This window comes from Scyliorhinus torazame, chromosome 18 (genome assembly GCF_047496885.1).
Source record: "Scyliorhinus torazame isolate Kashiwa2021f chromosome 18, sScyTor2.1, whole genome shotgun sequence".
NCBI lineage: Eukaryota > Metazoa > Chordata > Chondrichthyes > Carcharhiniformes > Scyliorhinidae > Scyliorhinus > Scyliorhinus torazame.
This window is the reverse complement of record NC_092724.1, coordinates 75,855,581-75,873,142: the sequence shown is the minus strand read 5'-3', so window position 1 is coordinate 75,873,142 and position 17,562 is coordinate 75,855,581. Positions and strand designations below refer to the sequence as shown.

General features: G+C 47.5%; 1 protein-coding gene across 2 annotated transcripts in view; it reads left to right on the top strand.

Annotated features, from left to right (window-relative positions):
* The window catches only part of sap30bp (SAP30 binding protein), a 207,549-nt gene that overhangs the window by 130,065 nt on the left and 59,922 nt on the right, over positions 1-17,562 (top strand). For both annotated transcript variants that reach the window (XM_072482942.1, XM_072482941.1), the window contains exon 5: positions 15,539-15,627. In XM_072482942.1, the coding sequence (XP_072339043.1) occupies positions 15,539-15,627 (89 nt within the window). The remainder of the gene's footprint in view (positions 1-15,538; positions 15,628-17,562) is intronic.

Below are 17,562 nucleotides of genomic sequence, written 5' to 3'. Positions count from 1 at the left end.
AGACCCTTAAGGAGTTTGGAGACTTCTCGGGATACAAGCTCAACATTGGGAAGAGCGAGCTGTTTGTGGTGCATGCGAGGGGCCAGGAAAGGAGGTCGGAGGAGCTGCCGTTTAAGATGGTGGAGAGGAGTTTTCGGTATTTGGGTATCCAGGTGGCCAAGAAGTGGGGGGTCTTGCATAAGCTCAATCTGGCGCGGTTGGTGGACCAGATGGAAGAGGACTTCAGGAGGTGGGACATGCTGCCACTCTCCCAAGCGGGCAGGGTGCAGTCCGTTAAGATGACGGTCCTCTCTAGGTTCTGGTTCGTGTTTCAGTGCCTGCCTATTCTCATCCCCAAGGCTTTTTTCAAGCGGGTGAGCAAGAGTATTGTGGGATTTGTGTGGGCAAATAAGACCCCGAGGGTTAAGAGACTGTTCTTGGAGCGTAGTTGGCGGGGGGGTGGGTGGGAGGGGTTGCTGCGCTGCCGAACCTGTGCAGCTATTACTGGGCAGCAAACGTGCCGATGATTCGCAAATGGGTAATGGAGGGAGAGGGGGCGGCGTGGAAAAGACTAGAGGCGGTGTCCTGTGTAGGTACTAGCCTGGGGGTACTGGTGATGGCATTGTTGCCACTTCCGCCGACGCGGTATACCACAAGCCCGGTGGTGGCGGCAAAACTGAGGATTTGGGGGCAGTGGAGATGGCAGTCTGGTCCCCGATACAGAACAACCATAGGTTTGCTCCGGGCAGGATGGATGGTGGCACCTAAGCTGGCACCGGGCAGGAATTAGAAGGATGGGGGATTTATTAATCAACGGGACTTTTGCCAGTCTGAGGATGCTGGAGGAGAAATTTGGGTTACCCCCGGGAAATGCCTTTAGGTATATGCAAGTTCGGGCGTTCGTGAGGAGGCAGGTCGGGGAATTCCCGCTGCTGCCTGCCCGGAGGATACAGGACAGGGTGATTTTGGGCGTGTGGGTCGGAGAGGGTAAGGTCTCGGAGATATACCAGGAGCTGCAGGAGGCGGAGAAGGCCTTTGTGGAGCAGCTGAAGGGCAAGTGGGAGGAGGAGCTGGATGAGGGCCTGTGGACTGACGCCCTGGGCAGGGTCAATTCCTCCTCATCTTGCGCCAGGCTCAGCCTGATCCAGTGGAAAGTGGTACACATGGTGCATATGACAGGGGCGAGGATGAGTAAGTTTTTTGGGTTGGAGGACAGGTGTGTGAGGTGTTCGGGGAGCCCAGCAAACCATGCCCATATGTTCTGGGCGTGACCGGCGCTTGCAGAGTTTTGGAAAGTTGTCTCCAAGAAACAGGTGGTTTAAAAAAACACATTCAAAACTACATCCTCCCATTCCTCAACCAATAGGTGCACACAGAGACATGATGTTGTGAGGAGATCCCACAATAAGTATGCTGTGTAATATGTGCATGATCTACCATACTGAAAGCAATTGGCTTCAGGTTTGCACAACGGCAACAATGTCATGTTTATCAAACCAGACAGCTCCCAGTGCTCACTCGCGCCACAAAACAACCAAGTGATGGATACAGTAAAACCCATGTCCAATACAGTGTCATAATCAATAATATTGCTTGTGCATTCACCAGCACACGTGTACCCACCAGTACTGTGCCCCAGTGTTATACAGTGACTGACCATTCCCCACCAGTACTGTACCCCAGTGTGATACTGTGACAGACCTGACCCCACCAGTACGTATCCCAGCGTAATACAGTGACAGATCTGTACCCAGCAGTACTGTAGCCCAATGTTATACAGTGACAGATCTGTACCCCACTGTTATTCAGTGACTGACCTGTACCCAGCAGTACTATACCCCAGTGTTATACAGTGACAGATCTGTACCCCAGTGTTATACAATAACAGACCTGTACCCAGCAATACTGTACCCCAGTGTTATTCAGTGACTGACCTGTACCCAGCAGTATTGTACCCCAGTGTTATACAGTGACAGATCAGTACCCAGCAGTACTGTACCCCAGTGTTATACAGTAACAGACCTGTACCCACCAGCACTGTACCCCAGTGTTATAACAGATCTGCACCCATCAGTATTGTACCCCAGTGTTATACAGTGACAGATCAGTACCCAGCAGTATTGTACCCCAGTGTTATACAGTGACAGACTGTACCCAGGAGTACTGTACCTCAGTGTTATAACAGATCTGCACCCATCAGTATTGTACCCCAGTGTTATACAGTGACAGATCTGACCCCACCAGTACAGAGCCCCAGTGTTACAATGATAGACCGATACTCACCAATACTGTACCCCAGTGTTGTACAGTGACAGACCTGTACCCAGCTGTACTGTACTCCAGTGTTATACAGTGACTGAACTGTACCCAGCAGTACTGTACCCCAGTGTTATACAGTGACAGACCAGTACCCACCAGCACTGTACCCCAGTGTTATACAGTGACAGACCTGTACCCAGCAGTACTGTACCCCAGTGTTATACAGTGACAGACCTGTACCCAGCAGAACTGAACCCCAGTGTTATACAGTGACAGACCTGTACCCAGCAGTACTGTACCCCAGTGTTGTACAGTGACAGATCTGTACCCAGCAGTACTGTACCACAGTATTGTACAATGACAGACCTGTACCCAGCAGTACTGTACCCCAGTGTTATACAGTGACAGACCTGTACCCAGCAGTACTGTACCCCAGTGTTATACAGTGACAGAACTGTACCCAGCAGTGCTGTACCCCAGTTATACAATGACAGACCTGTACCCAGCAGTATTGTACCCCAGTGTTTTACAGTGACAGACTTGTACCCAGCTGTACTGTACCCCACTGTTATACAGTGACAGACCTGTACCCAGCAGTATTGTACCCCAGTGTTTAGCTTTCACATTTCTATTTGAAATCTAGTGCTAGGAAACAGATAGTTAACAGTAACTTTGAAATTTTTTAAAATATATATATATATAATTATTTTTTAAATTTTTTAATTTTAATTTTAATTAATTGACGCCATGTCAGTTAGAGGGGTGCAGTGCTCTGACTGTGACATGTGGCAGGTCCGGGAGGCTTCCAGCGTCCCGGATGGCTTCATCTGCAGAAAGTGCACCCAACTGGAGCTCCTCACAGACCGCATGGTTCGGTTGGAGCAGCAATTGGATGCACTTAGGAGCATGAAGGTGGCGGAAAGCGTCATAGATCGCAGTTATGTAAATGTGGTCACACCCAAGGTGCAGGCAGAGAAATGGGTGACCACCAGAAAGGGCAGGCAGTCAGTGCAGGAATCCCCTGTGGTTGTCCCCCTCTCGAACAGGTATACCCCTTTGGATACTGTCGGGGGGGATAGCCTATCAGGGGAAAACAGCAGCAGCCAGAGCAGTGGCACCACGGCTGGCTCTGATGTTCAGAAGGGAGGGTCAAAGCGCAGAAGAGCAATAGTAATAGGGGACTCTATAGTCAGGGGCACAGATAGGCGCTTCTGTGGACGTGAAAGAGACTTCAGGATGGTATGTTGCCTCCCTGGTGCCAGGGTCCAGGATGTCTCCGAACGGGTAGAGGGCATCCTGAAGGGGGAGGGCAAACAGGGAGAGGTCGTTGTACATATTGGTACTAACGACATAGGCAGGAAGGGGCATGAGGTCCTGCAGCAGGAGTTCAGGGAGCTGGGCAGAAAGTTAAAAGACAGGACCTCTAGGGTTGTAATCTCGGGATTACTCCCTGTGCCACGTGCCAGTGAGGCTAGAAATAGGAAGGTGGAACAGCTAAACACGTGGCTAAACAGCTGGTGTAGGAGGGAGGGTTTCCGTTATCTGGACCACTGGGAGCTCTTCCGGAGCAGGTGTGACCTATATAAGAAGGACGGGTTGCATCTAAACCGGAGAGGCATAAATATCCTGGCCGCGAGGTTTGCTAGTGTCACACGGGAGGGTTTAAACTAGTATGGCAAGGGGGTGGGCACGGGAGCAATCGGTCAGAAGGTGAGAGCATTGAGGGAGAACTAGGGACAGTGTGGCTCTGAGGCAGAGCAGACAGGGAGAAGTTGCTGAACACAGCGGGTCTGGTGGCCTGAAGTGCATATGTTTTAATGCAAGAAGTATTACGGGTAAGGCAGATGAACTTAGAGTACTTGGAACTATGATGTTGTTGCCATTACAGAGACCTGGTTGAGGGAAGGGCAGGATTGGCAGCTAAACGTTCCAGGATTTAGATGTTTCAGGCGGGATGGAGGGGTATGTAAAACGGGAGGTGGAGTTGCGCTACTGGTTAGGGAGAATATCACAGCTGTACTGCGGGAGGACACCTCAGAGGGCAGTGGGCTATATGGGTAGAGATCAGGAATAAGAAGGGTGCAGTCACAATGTTGGGGGTTTACTACAGGCCTCCCAACAGCCAGCGGGAGATAGAGGAGCAGATAGGTAGACAGATTTTGGAAAAGAGTAAAAACAACAGGGTTGTGGTGATGGGAGACTTCAACTTCCCCAATATTGACTGGGACTCACTTAGTGCCAGGGGCTTAGACGGGGCGGAGTTTGTAAGGAGCATCCAGGAGGGCTTCTTAAAACAATATGTAGATAGTCCAACTAGGGAAGGGGCGGTACTGGACCTGGTATTGGGGAATGAGCCCGGCCAGATGGTAGATGTTTCATTAGGGGAGCATTTCGGTAACAGTGACCACAATTCAGTAAGTTTTAAAGTACTGGTGGACAAGGATAAGAGTGGTCCTAGGGTGAATGTGCTAAATTGGGGGAAGGCTAATTATAACAATATTAGGCGGGAACTGAAGAACATAGATTGGGGGCGGATGTTTGAGGGCAAATCAACATCTGACATGTGGGAGGCTTTCAAGTGTCAGTTGAAAGGAATTCAAGACCGGCATGTTCCTGTGAGGAAGAAGGATAAATACGGCAATTTTCGGGAACCTTGGATAACGAGAGATATTGTAGGCCTCGTCAAAAAGAAAAAGGAGGCATTTGTCAGGGCTAGAAGGCTGGGAACAGACGAATCCTGCGTGGAATATAAGGAAAGTAGGAAGGAACTTAAGCAAGGAGTCAGGAGGGCTAGAAGGGGTCACGAAAAGTCATTGGCAAATAGGGTTAAGGAAAATCCCAAGGCTTTTTACACGTACATAAAAAGCAAGAGGGTAGCCAGGGAAAGGGTTGGCCCACTGAAGGATAGGCAAGGGAATCTATGTGTGGAGCCAGAGGAAATGGGCGAGGTACTAAATGAATACTTTGCATCAGTATTCACCAAAGAGAAGAAATTGGTAGATGTTGAGTCTGGAGAATGGTGTGTAGATAGCCTGGGTCACATTGAGATCCAAAAAGACGAGGTGTTGGGTGTCTTAAAAAATATTAAGGTAGATAAGTCCCCAGGGCCTGATGGGATCTACCCCAGAATACTGAAGTAGGCTAGAGAGGAAATTGCTGAGGCCTTGATAGAAATCTTTGGATCTTCACTGTCTCAGGTGATGTCCCGGAGGACTGGAGAATAGCCAATGTTGTTCCTCTGTTTAAGAAGGGTAGCAAGGATAATCCAGGGAACTACAGGCCAGTGAGCCTTACTTCAGTGCTAGGGAAATTACTGGAGAGAATTCTTCGAGACAGGATCTACTCCCATTTGGAAGCAAATGGACGCATTAGTGAGAGGCAGCATGGTTTTGTGAAGGGGAGGTCGTGTCTCACTAACTTGATAGAGTTTTTCGAGGAGGTCACTAAGATAATTGATGCAGGTAGGGCAGTGGATGTTGTCTATATGGACTTCAGTAAGGCCTTTGACAAGGTCCCTCATGGTAGACTAGTACAAAAGGTGAAGTCACACGGGATCAGGGGTGAGCTGGCAAGGTGGATACAGAACTGGCTAGGTCATAGAAGGCAGAGAGTAGCAATGGAAGGATGCTTTTCTAATTGGAGGGCTGTGACCAGTGGTGTTCCACAGGGATCAGTGCTGGGACCTCTGCTCTTTGTAGTATATATAAATGATTTGGAGGAAAATGTAACTGGTCTGATTAGTAAGTTTGCAGACGACACAAAGGTTGGTGGAATTGCGGATAGCGATGAGGACTGTCAGAGGATGCAGCAGGATTTAGATTGTTTGGAGACTTGGGCGGAGAGATGGCAGATGGAGTTTAATCTGGACAAATGTGAGGTAATGCATTTTGGAAGGTCTAATGCAGGTAGGGAATATACAGTGAATGGTAAAACCCTCAAGAGTATTGAAAGTCAAAGAGATCTAGGAGTACAGGTCCACAGGTCATTGAAAGGGGCAACACAGGTGGAGAAGGTAGCCAAGAAGGCATACGGCATGCTTGCCTTCATTGGCCAGGGCACTGAGTATAAGAATTGGCAAGTCATGTTGCAGCTGTAGTGAACCTTAGTTAGGCCACACTTGGAGTATAGTGTTCAATTCTGGTCGCCACACTACCAGAAGGATGTGGAGGCTTTAGAGAGGGTGCAGAAGAGATTTACCAGAATGTTGCCTGGTATGGAGGGCATTAGCTATGAGGAGCGGTTGAATAAACTCGGTTTGTTCTCACTGGAACGAAGGAGGTTGAGGGGAGACCTGATAGAGGTCTCCAAAATTATGAGGGGCATAGACAGAGTGGATAGTCAGAGGCTTTTCCCCAGGGTAGAGGGGTCAATTACTAGGGGGCATAGGTTTAAGGTGAGAGGGGCAAGGTTTAGAGTAGATGTACGAGGCAAGTTTTTTACGCAGAGGGTAGTGGGTGCCTGGAACTCGCTACCGGAGGAGGTGGTGGAAGCAGGGACAATAGTGACATTTAAGAGGCATCTTGACAAATACATGAATAGGATGGGAATAGAGGGATACGGACCCAGGAAGTGTAGAAGATTGTAGTTTAGTCGGGCAGCATGGTCGGCACGGGCTTGGAGGGCCGAAGGGCCTGTTCCTGTGCTGTACATTTCTCTGTTCTTGGTTCTTGTTATTTCACAGTGATAGTCCTGTACCCAGCAGTACTGTACCCCAGTGTTATACAGTGACAGATCTGTACCCAGCAGTACTGTACCCCAGTGTTTTACAGTGATAGTCCTGTACCCAGCAGTGCTGTACCCCAGTGTTGTACAGTGACAAATCTGTACCCAGCAGTACTGTACCCCAGTGTTATACAGTGACAGATCTGTACCCAGCAGTGCTGTACCCCAGTGTTGTTCAGTGACAGACATGTACCCAGCAGAACTGTACCCTAATATGATCGAGCCCAAAATAATCTTTGCTGCCCTGCACAAAGGTGAATGCCAGGGGTATACTGCTTGGTGTTTTTCGTCAATCAGTTTGCAGTGTGAAATTCACATACCCTCACAGCTGCACTGAAATTGCAGTGACGTCTGTATGCTAATCAAGTGTGGAAAGAAACATTAGCAGGGGCACGGACTTGCAGACTTATATGCTTTTGGTATAATTGACTATCTCTTTGTCTAGCCTGTGTTGGACATTTGTTTAGTATTTGTTCATGAAATGTGAGTGTTGCTGATCCTGAATTGCCCTGGGAAGCTGTTGATGAGCTGCCTTCTTGAACTGCTGCAGTCCATGTGGTGTCGGTAGAAGGAGTTGCTAACATAACAGTTGGCAGAACCCCTTTGGGCGAATCCCTCTTTTGTCCTTGTAATGTCACAAACATTCTTACTGTCTCCTTATCTACTTCCTGCATTCGCTGCTTTGAAATTGATTCTCACCACCATCCCCCCCTCGAATTCATTCTGTCCCAGGACTTCAAACGTTGTGAAGGATTTGGAATGAAATAATTTCCACTTCCTGATTAATCCTGTTCTCTCAGTTCTTTCCAACCTTGGTATTGGCCTTCACAACATTTCCTAAGAAACGTTTTTCTTTTCTGAAAGGGAAATGATGTTTTTTCACTGATATAAGACACAGTCAACAAAAAGGGGAACATTTCGGGAACAGTGACATTAATTCAGTAAGTTTTAAGGTACTGTTGGATAATGTTAAGAGTAGTTCTCTTATGAAGGTTTGAACTTGGGGGAAGGCTAATTAGAACAATTTTCGGCAGGAACTGAAGAATCTAGATTGGGGGTGGATGTTTGAGGGTAAATCAACGTCTGGCATGTGGGATGCTTTCAAATGTCAGTTGATCGGAATTCAGGACCAGCAGGTGTGATAATATGCAGAAGCAATCATGTAAATATTAATAGATATGACCTCCAACCAGCAGTTGGCAGTAAAGAACATCCACGTGACACTTACCTCGGGGAGTCTGGAGATAGTCGTCGTAGTGGATAATCGCATTTGTAGTAGCTCTTAGATAATAGTAATTTATAGTTAGTAGACTTTGATACTTTTCTTATTGTTATCTGACACATGTTATTGTTTGACAATAAACATTTAACTAGTCACAAACTAGACATTCTGTAGTGCACTAATTCCGTCCGGCAAAGCACCAGAACATAGCAGCATGGCCCTGTGATGAAGAACATAAGAACTAGGAGCAGGAGTAGGCCATCTGGCCCCTCGAGCCTGCTCCGCCATTCAATGAGATCATGGCTGATCTTTTGTGGACTCAGCTCCACTTTCCGGCCCGAACACCATAACCCTTAATCCCGTTATTCTTCAAAAACTATCTATCTTTATCTTAAAAACATTTAATGAAGGAGCCTCAACTGCTTCACTGGGCAAGGAATTCCATAGATTCACAACCCTTTGGGTGAAGAAGTTCCTCCTAAACTCAGTCCTCAATCTACTTCCTCTTATTTTGAGGCTATGCCCCCTAGTTCTGCTTTCACCCGCCAGTGGAAACAACCTGCCAGCATCTATTCTATCTATTCCCTTCATAATCTTATATGTTTCTATAAGATCCCCCCCTCATCCTTCTAAATTCCAACGAGTACAGTCCCAATCTACTCAACCTCCTCGTAATCCAACCCCTTCAGCACTGGGATTAACCTAGTGAATCTCCTCTGCACATCCTCCAGTGCCAGTACGTCCTTTCTCAAGTAAGGAGACCAAAACTGAACACAATACTCCAGGTGTGACCTCACTAACACCTTATACAATTGCAGTATAACCTCCCTAGTTTTAAACTCCATCCCTCTAGCAATAAAGGACAAAATTCCATTTGCCTTCTTAATCACCTGTTGCACCTGTAAACCTACTTTTTGTGACTCATGCACTAGCACACCCAGGTCTCTCTGCACAGCAGCATGTTTTAATATTTTATCATTTAAATAATAATCCCTTTTGCTGTTGTTCCTACCAAAATGGATAACCTCACATTTGTCAACATTGTATTCCATCTGCCAGACCCTAGCCCATTCACTTAGCCTATCCAAATCCCTCTGCAGACTTCCAGTATCCTCTGCACTTTTTGCTTTCCACTCATCTTAGTGTCGTCTGCAAACTTGGACACATTGCCCTTGGTCCCCAATTCCAAATCATTTATGTAAATTGTGAACAATTGTGGGCCCAACACTGATCCCTGAGGGACACCACTAGCTACTAATTGCCAACCAGAGAAACAAGGATAAGAATGGCACGTTTCGGGAACCTTAGATAATGAGGGATATTGTGAGCCTAGTCCAAAAGAAAAAGGAAGCATTTGGAAGGGCTAGAATGCTGGGAACAGACGAAGCCCGTGAGGAATATAGTAAAGTAGGAAGGAACTTAAGCAAGGAGTCAGAAGGGCTAAAAGGGGTCACAAAAAGTCATTGGCAAACAGGATTAAGGAAAATACCAAGGCTTTTTACACGTATATAAAGAGCAAGAGGGTAGCCAGAGAAAGGGTTGGCCCACTCAAGGACAGGGGAGGGAAGCTATGAGGGACAGAGGAAATGGGTGGTGTACTGAATGAGTACTTTGCATCAGTATTCACCAAAGACAAGTACTTGGTGGATGATGTGTCTGCGGAAGGGTGTGGAGATAGTCTGGGTCACATTGAGATCAAAAAGGAGGTGTTGGGCGTTTGAAAAACATGAAGGTAGATCAGTCCCCAGGGACTGATGGGATTTATCCCAGAATACGGAGGGAGGCAAGGGAGGAAACTGCTGGGACCTTGACAGAAATCTTTGTATCCTGGCACAGTAGTTAGCACTGGGACTACGACGCTGAGGACCTGGGTTCGAATCCTGGCCCTGGGTCACTGTCCGTGTGGAGTTTGCACATTCTCCCCGTGTTTGTGTGGGTTTCGCCCCCGCAACCCAAAGATATGCAGGGTAGGTGAATTGGCCACACTAGATTGCCCCTTGATTGGCAAAAAAAATAATTGGGTACTCTAAATTCTTTTTCAAAATAAATCTTTGTATCCTCTCTGGCTACAGGTGAGGTCCCAGAGGACTGGAGAATAGCCAATGTTGTTCCTTTGTTTCAGAAGGGTAACCGGGATAATGCAGGAAATTACTGGCCGGTGAGCCTTAAGTCAGTGGTCGGGAAATTATCGGAGAAGGTTCTTCGAGACAGGATTTATTCCCATTTGGAAGCAAATGGACATATTAGCGAGAGGCAGCATGGTTTTGTGAGGGGGAACTTGTGTCTCACTAACTTGATCAAGTTTTTTGAGGAAGTGATGGAGATGATTGATGAAGATAGGGCAGTGGATTGTGTCTACATGGACTTCAGTGACAAGGTCCCTCATGGCAGACTGGTACAGAAGGTGAAGTCACACAGGATCAGAGGTGAGCTGACATGGTGGATACAGAACTGGCTCGGTCACAGAAGACAGAGGGTTGCAGTGGAAGGGTGTTCTTCTGAATCTCGGGCTGTGACTAGTGGTGTTCCACAGGGATCAATGCTGTTTGTAGTATACATAAATGATTTGGAGGAATATAACTGGTCTGATTAGTAACTTTGCAGACGACACAAAGATTGATGGAGTTGCGGATAGTGATGAGAACTATCAAAGGATACAGCAGGATATAGATCAGTTGGCGACTTGGGCAGATAGATGGCAGATGGAGTTTAATCCAGACATGCAGGTGATGCATTTTGGAAGGTCTAATACAGATGGGAAATACAGTAAATGGCAGACCCCTTAAGGGTATTGACAGGCAGAGGGATCTGGGTGTACAGGTCACTGAAAGTGGCAACGCAGGTGGAGAAGGTAATCAGGAAGGCATACGGCATGCTTGCCTTCATCGGCTGGGGCATTGAGTATAAAAATTGGCAAGTCATACTGCAGCTGTACAGAACCTGTACTCACTGCCTGAGGAGGTGGCGGAAGCAGGTACGATGGTGACGTTTCAGGGCCGCCTTGACAAATACATGAATAGGGTGGGAATAGGTGGACACAGACCCCGGAAGTGTAGAACGTTTGAGGTTAGAAGGGCAGCACGGTCGACGCAGGCTTGGAGGACCGATGGGCCTGGTCCTTCGCTGTAATTTTCTTTGTTCAAACTGTTACAATGGACGAGGTGAATGAAATGGGACTGTTGGAGGGAGACTTCTGCACACTTTGGTATTGTCACGCATGACTGTTGTGAACTCTAACCCTACTCTCACACTCTGCTGCCTTTGACAGCATTGAACATCCCTCTCTCCTCCACCACCTGTTCTCAATAGCTTTGCTTCATGGCTCCATTATTATGGTCCCAATTCTTAACCCTTCGCGGTGCAGTCACCACATCTGCTCAAAAGGTTTCCTACCTAATGTCTACCCACAGTAACTTTCAAACCCAGGGTTTCATTCTTGGTTGCTTTCTGTTCATTGTTTCCCTGTTATTATTTGTCAAGCATGTTTCAGCTTCCTTAGTTACAGCAAGGATGCCTAACTCTACACCTCTGTCTCCACGGCTGATTTCCAGGCTGTTGCTGTCTTGAAGTCCTGAATCATGACTTCCTATAGTTAAGTGGCAACAAAACTGGACCATCCTATTTGGCTCTTAACAATTTCTACTCCCCTCTGCAAGTCAAAAGTCTGTTTTTTGCTCAGGTGGAGCCTGGAATTTAACCTGGGGATTTCTGAGAGTTTTGATTAAGTAGGGCGAGTCACTGGCAGTGGAATCTATAATCAGAAGATGTAGATTTAAGATGGTTGGCAAAATAATTGAGTGGGGATTGAGGGAGGGTAGATGCGAAGATTTTCTTTCTGGTCTGCAATGTGCTGCCTGAAAAAATGGTGAAAATAGATTCCCTGGTAACTTTCAAAAGGATTTTGAAATATGTTTGAAACGGCAAACAATTGAAGGAAAAAGCAGGGTGTGATGGATTAATTGGATTCTCTCAAAGAGGCAGTACTGTTCAAAAATCCTCCTGGCGCTGTAACATTCCATGAACTGAGCTGTTGACTCCACATTGCGTCTCATCGACTTTCACATTTGTCAGAGATGCCCTCACTGCACTTGAAACCCCACCACACCTTAACATCGAGGCTTAATTTCTATAAGAGCCCTCAATCTCCGCCTTAATCTCTAACAGTGTGTTGCCCCATTATTCCACTCTAGCCCAGGTCCTCTGCCTGTATCCCAGTGAAAAGATCATTCTCACTTTCAGATTTCCTCTGCAGCCTCGCCTAATCCTGTCACCATTTCTGCAGCTACTGATTTATTTAACTGTGCCCTCATTTCCACCTTTGATTTCCTCAGCCCCCCAAAAAAAACAATTCCTTTCTCACACCCCGACCTTCGCCCTGACATGGATTGGCTGCCCTTGACCAAATCTGGCTGGACCACTTAAAACAGTACGGAATCCTGCTTGCTATTCCAGGCTCATGCAGGAATGCAAGGATACCCTCCCCCCACAGCTTTATTTTTTCTATTGCAGTCTATCTTCAGCAATTCTTCTCCTCTGTCCCCTCAGAACTCACCTCCAACAACAGTTGCAAGGAGCCCATGCATGACTTTGTCACTAAGCTTCAGACAATGTGATCAGGGCGGCACAATGGCACAGTGGTTAGCACTGTGGCCTCACAGCTCCAGAGTCCCAGGTTCCATTCCGTCTTTGGGTGACCATCTGTGTGGGGTTTGCACTTTCTCCCCGTGTCTGCGTGGGTTTCCTCCGGGTGCTGCGGCTTTCTCCCACAGTCCAAAGATGTGCAGGTTTGGTGGATTGGCCATGATAAATTGCCCCTTAGTGTCCAAAAGATTAGGTGGGGTTACTGGGTTACAGGGATAGGGGCGGTGGCATGAAAACTCAAGTAAGGTGTTCTTTCCAAGGGCCGGTGCAGACTCAATGGGCCAAATGGCCTCCTTCTGCACTGTAAATTCCATGATATAGTTGCTTCTGCCACATCTTGCCCTTCCGCTAGCCCACCGGGCCATCTTGCTTTAATGTTTTTTCCTGCCCTGTCCCTGAACTTGCATCTTCCTCTTCTTTCTCTCCCATCTCCTTTCATGCCCTCCCGGAACTCATGAGACTTATCTCCTATTCCCTCAATCCTAGTCCCACCAAATTGCTGATTACCAACTTCTCCACTTGGCCCCCATGTCAGCCAATATATAATCAGTTCTCTCACTTAAGGTGTTGTCTGTCTGTGATGACCTGCATGTGATCTTCATGGGACCGATCCAACTGGGGATGATTGTCCCCTTGTCCTGATTGGACTGTGAGTTAACCAGCACTAGTATAACGGGTTGGCCTCTGCAGCAGCCGACAGAAAGAAAGAGAGGACCCGGTGATGTGTAACCAGGCCCTATGTAAATACTGCAGGCCACCTCCCTGGAATTTTTTTAAAAATTAAACTGCGAGGACTGAGTTATGGACTTTGTTGCTGTGATGCCTGTGTTGAAGAGGAAGGTGAGCATCCAGCACATATGTTGAGAGTGTTCCGGGGTACCAGAAGTGGCGACATTGGGGGTGACTTCTGGTGGAGGTTGCGCAACGCTTTTGTCCATCTCCACTGCCTTCTATTCATGATGCTAGCTTGCTCCGGCAGAATGTCCACCGGGGAGTCCATTCGAGAGTTTGCTGCCGCCCTTTAGGGTCATCGTATGGGTTGTGAGTGCAGTGTTGATTTTGAAAGACTGATTTTGGACCGCTGGAATTGCACGATGTATGATAGTGAGGTTCTACATGGGAGCTGACGGTTGCCACATGGCTACAACTTTTAAGCCTCGAAACTCTGCTGGGTTGACGCGCATGTGACTGACTGTTATCATTGAGTGGACTGGGCGTTCCGGGACTGAATGTTGGTCTTATGATGTTCTGCCCGGGGCCCTGTTTTCTTTAAAAGTGCCTAAATGCAAGGATACAAACGAACTTCGGGGCGACTGCTCCCTGGGCATTTTTGGTGGGTGTGTAAATCGCCCCCTTTTGTACGCTGACGTTGTGGCGGGTGTTTGGGGTGTACAGGATGTGGAGCTGGGGTGTTGTTCGATGTTCCCTGGCTGTTCTCAAATTCGACCCTCCATAAACCTGAGGTCGTCCAAAACTCTGCTGCCTGTATCTTCATTTGTAGCAAGTCTTGTTCCTCTGTCGTCCTTGTGCTCACTGACCTACATTGGCTCCCAGTCAGACAATACCTTGATTTTAAAATTCTCATTCTTCTTTTAGAACATAGAACGATACAGCGCAGTACAGGCCCTTCGGCCTACGATGTTGCACCGACATGGGAAGTCAAAAAAACAAAAGCCATCTAACCTACACTATGCCATTATCATCCATATGCTTATCCAATAAACTTTTAAATGCCCTCAATGTTGGCGAGTTCACTACTGTTGCAGGCAGGGCATTCCACGGCCTCACCACTCTTTGCGTAAAGAACCTACCTCTGACCTCTGTCCTATATCTATTACCCCTCAGTTTAAGGCTATGTCCCCTCGTGCTAGCCATTTCCATCCACGGGAGAAGGCTCTCACTGTCCACCCTATCTAACCCCCTGATCATTTTGTATGCCTCTATTAAGTCTCCTCTTAACCTTCTTCTCTCTAACGAAAACAACCTCAAGTCCATCAGCCTTTTCTGCTCCTCCATATCTCTGTCAACTCATCCAGCCCCACAGCCCTCTTATGATTTTGGCGTTCTTCCAATTCAGACTTGAGCATTCACTCGCTATTGTTGGCCATTTCTTCGGCTGTCTCAGTCCTAAGCTCTGGAATTCCCTCCCTAAATCCCTCCAACTCTCCTCGTTTAAGAGGGTGCCTAAAACTTGCCTTTCTGACAAAGCTTTTGATGCCATGTCTTAATAGCTCCCTTTGTGGCTTGTTAAATTTTGTCCGATTAGCTCCTGTGGAGGGTCTTGGCACTAAGATAAAGTTGCTAGACAAATGCAAGTTGTTGTCGTAGGAAAGTCGACCATTCGGGATTTCCACACCTGATCACCATCCAGTGACCTCTGCTGAATAGTTTGTGTACGTTAAAATAACATGAGGGCAGAATTAGACTGGGCTGTGACAGGACACAGCTCAGTCACATGAAGGATGGATGCTTGGGTGAGGCACTAGTTCTGATCGGTGCCAAAGTAAGGGAGTGAGGTGGCTGGGAACAGATAGATTAGCACAGTAAGTGTTATTGGAGGATTGGGTCTGGGGTGGGATTGTTTGCCAGATGGCAGTGATTTGTGCTGAAGTAGGATTTGGAACACCACGTCTTTGGCTGTGCAGGTAGCAGTGTGCTGGGTCTTTCTATTCCCCTGGCGGTGTGATACTTATATGTATTTTGTTTTCTTTCTAGCTTCATTTTCAGAAAAAGTGAGGAACATGTCGCCTGATGACATCAAAATGCCTCCTGAGCCCTTAGGGAGATGCTCGAATCACTTACAGGTATGAGGCACAATGGTGGTACTGCTGGTACCGACGGTCACATTGGGAAGATGAAGTGTTGTGTGCGGAGAAATGTTTCTTTGGTGAATTTTAAAATCAAGACTGGCAGCTGATGTAGGTCAGTGAGCACCGGAATGATAGCGGAACTAGAATTGCTGCGAATGAAGACATGGGCAGTTTTGTTCGTCCTAATAACTAAATCTGAGCACCAAGTGCCAGCTTGAGCGGTCTGTTGTGTCAGGTTAGGAGGGGGGAACTGACTGTTAGTTCACATCCAGTATATTCCAGGGGGAAGGCCCTAGCTGCCAGGTCTCTGGCACTGAGCCTGGCTCTGGCTCAGAATGGAAGGGGGAGAATAGAAAAGCAATAGTGATTGGTGACTCAATGGTTAGGGGAATGGATAGGAGATTCTGTGGTCGCGAACGAGACTCCCGGAAGGTATGTTGCCTCCCGGGTGCCAGCGCCAGGGATGTCTCAGATCGACTCTACAGGATTCTTTAATGGGAAGGCGAGCAACCAGAAGTCGTGGTGCACATAAGCACCAACGACATAGCTAAGAAAAGTGATGAGGATCTAAAAAGTGATTTTAGGGAGTTGGATTGGAAGCTAAAGAGCAGGACAAGCAGAGTAGTGATCTCAGGATTGCTACCGGTGCCACGTGCAAGTGAGGCAAGGAACAGAGAGCGAGTGCAGCTGAACACGTGGCTACAGGGCTGGTGCAGGAGGGAAGGCTTCAGATATGTGGATCATTGGGATATCCTCTGGGGAAGGTGAGACCAGTACATGTAGGACGGATTGCACCTAAACTGGAGGGGCACCAATATTCTGGGTGGGAGGTTTGCTAGAGCTCTTCAGGAGGGTTTAAACTAGTTTGGCAGGGGGATGGCAACCAGAGCTATGGATCAGAGGATAGGATAGCTGTTGAACAGGCAGAAATAGTATGCAGCAAGTCTGTGAGGAAGGATAGACAATTGATAGGGCAAAGTTTCACTCAGTGGAATCGGTTAAAGTGTGTCTGTTTCAATGTAAAGAGTGTCAGGAATAAGGGAGATGAGCTTAGAGCATGGATCAGTACTCGGAACCACAATGTTGTGACTATTACGGAGTCATGGATTTCACAGGGGGAGGAATGGTTGTTAGATGTTCCGGGGTTTAGATATTTTCAGAGCATAGAACATAGAACATTAAAGCGCAGTACAGGCCCTTCGGCCCTCGATGTGCGCCGACCTGTGAACCCACTCTAAAGCCCATCTACACTATTCCCTTATCGTCCATATGTCTATCCAATGACCATTTGAATGCCTTAGTGTTGGCGAGTCCACTACTGTTGCAGGCAGGGCATTCCACGCCCTTACTACTCTCTGAGTAAAGAACCTACCTCTGACATCTGTCTGATATCTATCTCCCCTCAATTTAAAGCTATGTCCCCTCGTGCTAGACATCACCATCTGAGGAAAAAGGCTCTCCTGTCCACCCTATCCAATCCTCTGATCATCTTGTACGCCTCAATTAAGTCACCTCTTCACCTTCTCTCTAACGAAAACAGCCTCAAGTCCCTCAGCCTTTCCTCATAAGATCTTCCCTCCATACCAGGCAACATTCTGGTAAATCTCTGCACCCTTTCCAATGCTTCCACATCCTTCCTATAATGCGGCGACCAGAATTGCACGCAATACTCCAAATGCGGCCGCACCAGAGTTTTGTACAGCTGCAACATGACCTCATGGCTCCGAAACACAATCCCTCTACCAATAAAAGCCAACACACCATACGCCTTCTTAACAACCCTCTCAACCTGGGTGGCAACTTTCAGGGATCTATGTACGTAGACACTGAGATCTCTCTGCTCATCCACACTGCCAAGAATCTTACCATTAGCCCAGTACTCTGTCCTCCTGTTATTCCTTCCAAAATGAATCACCTCACACTTTTCTG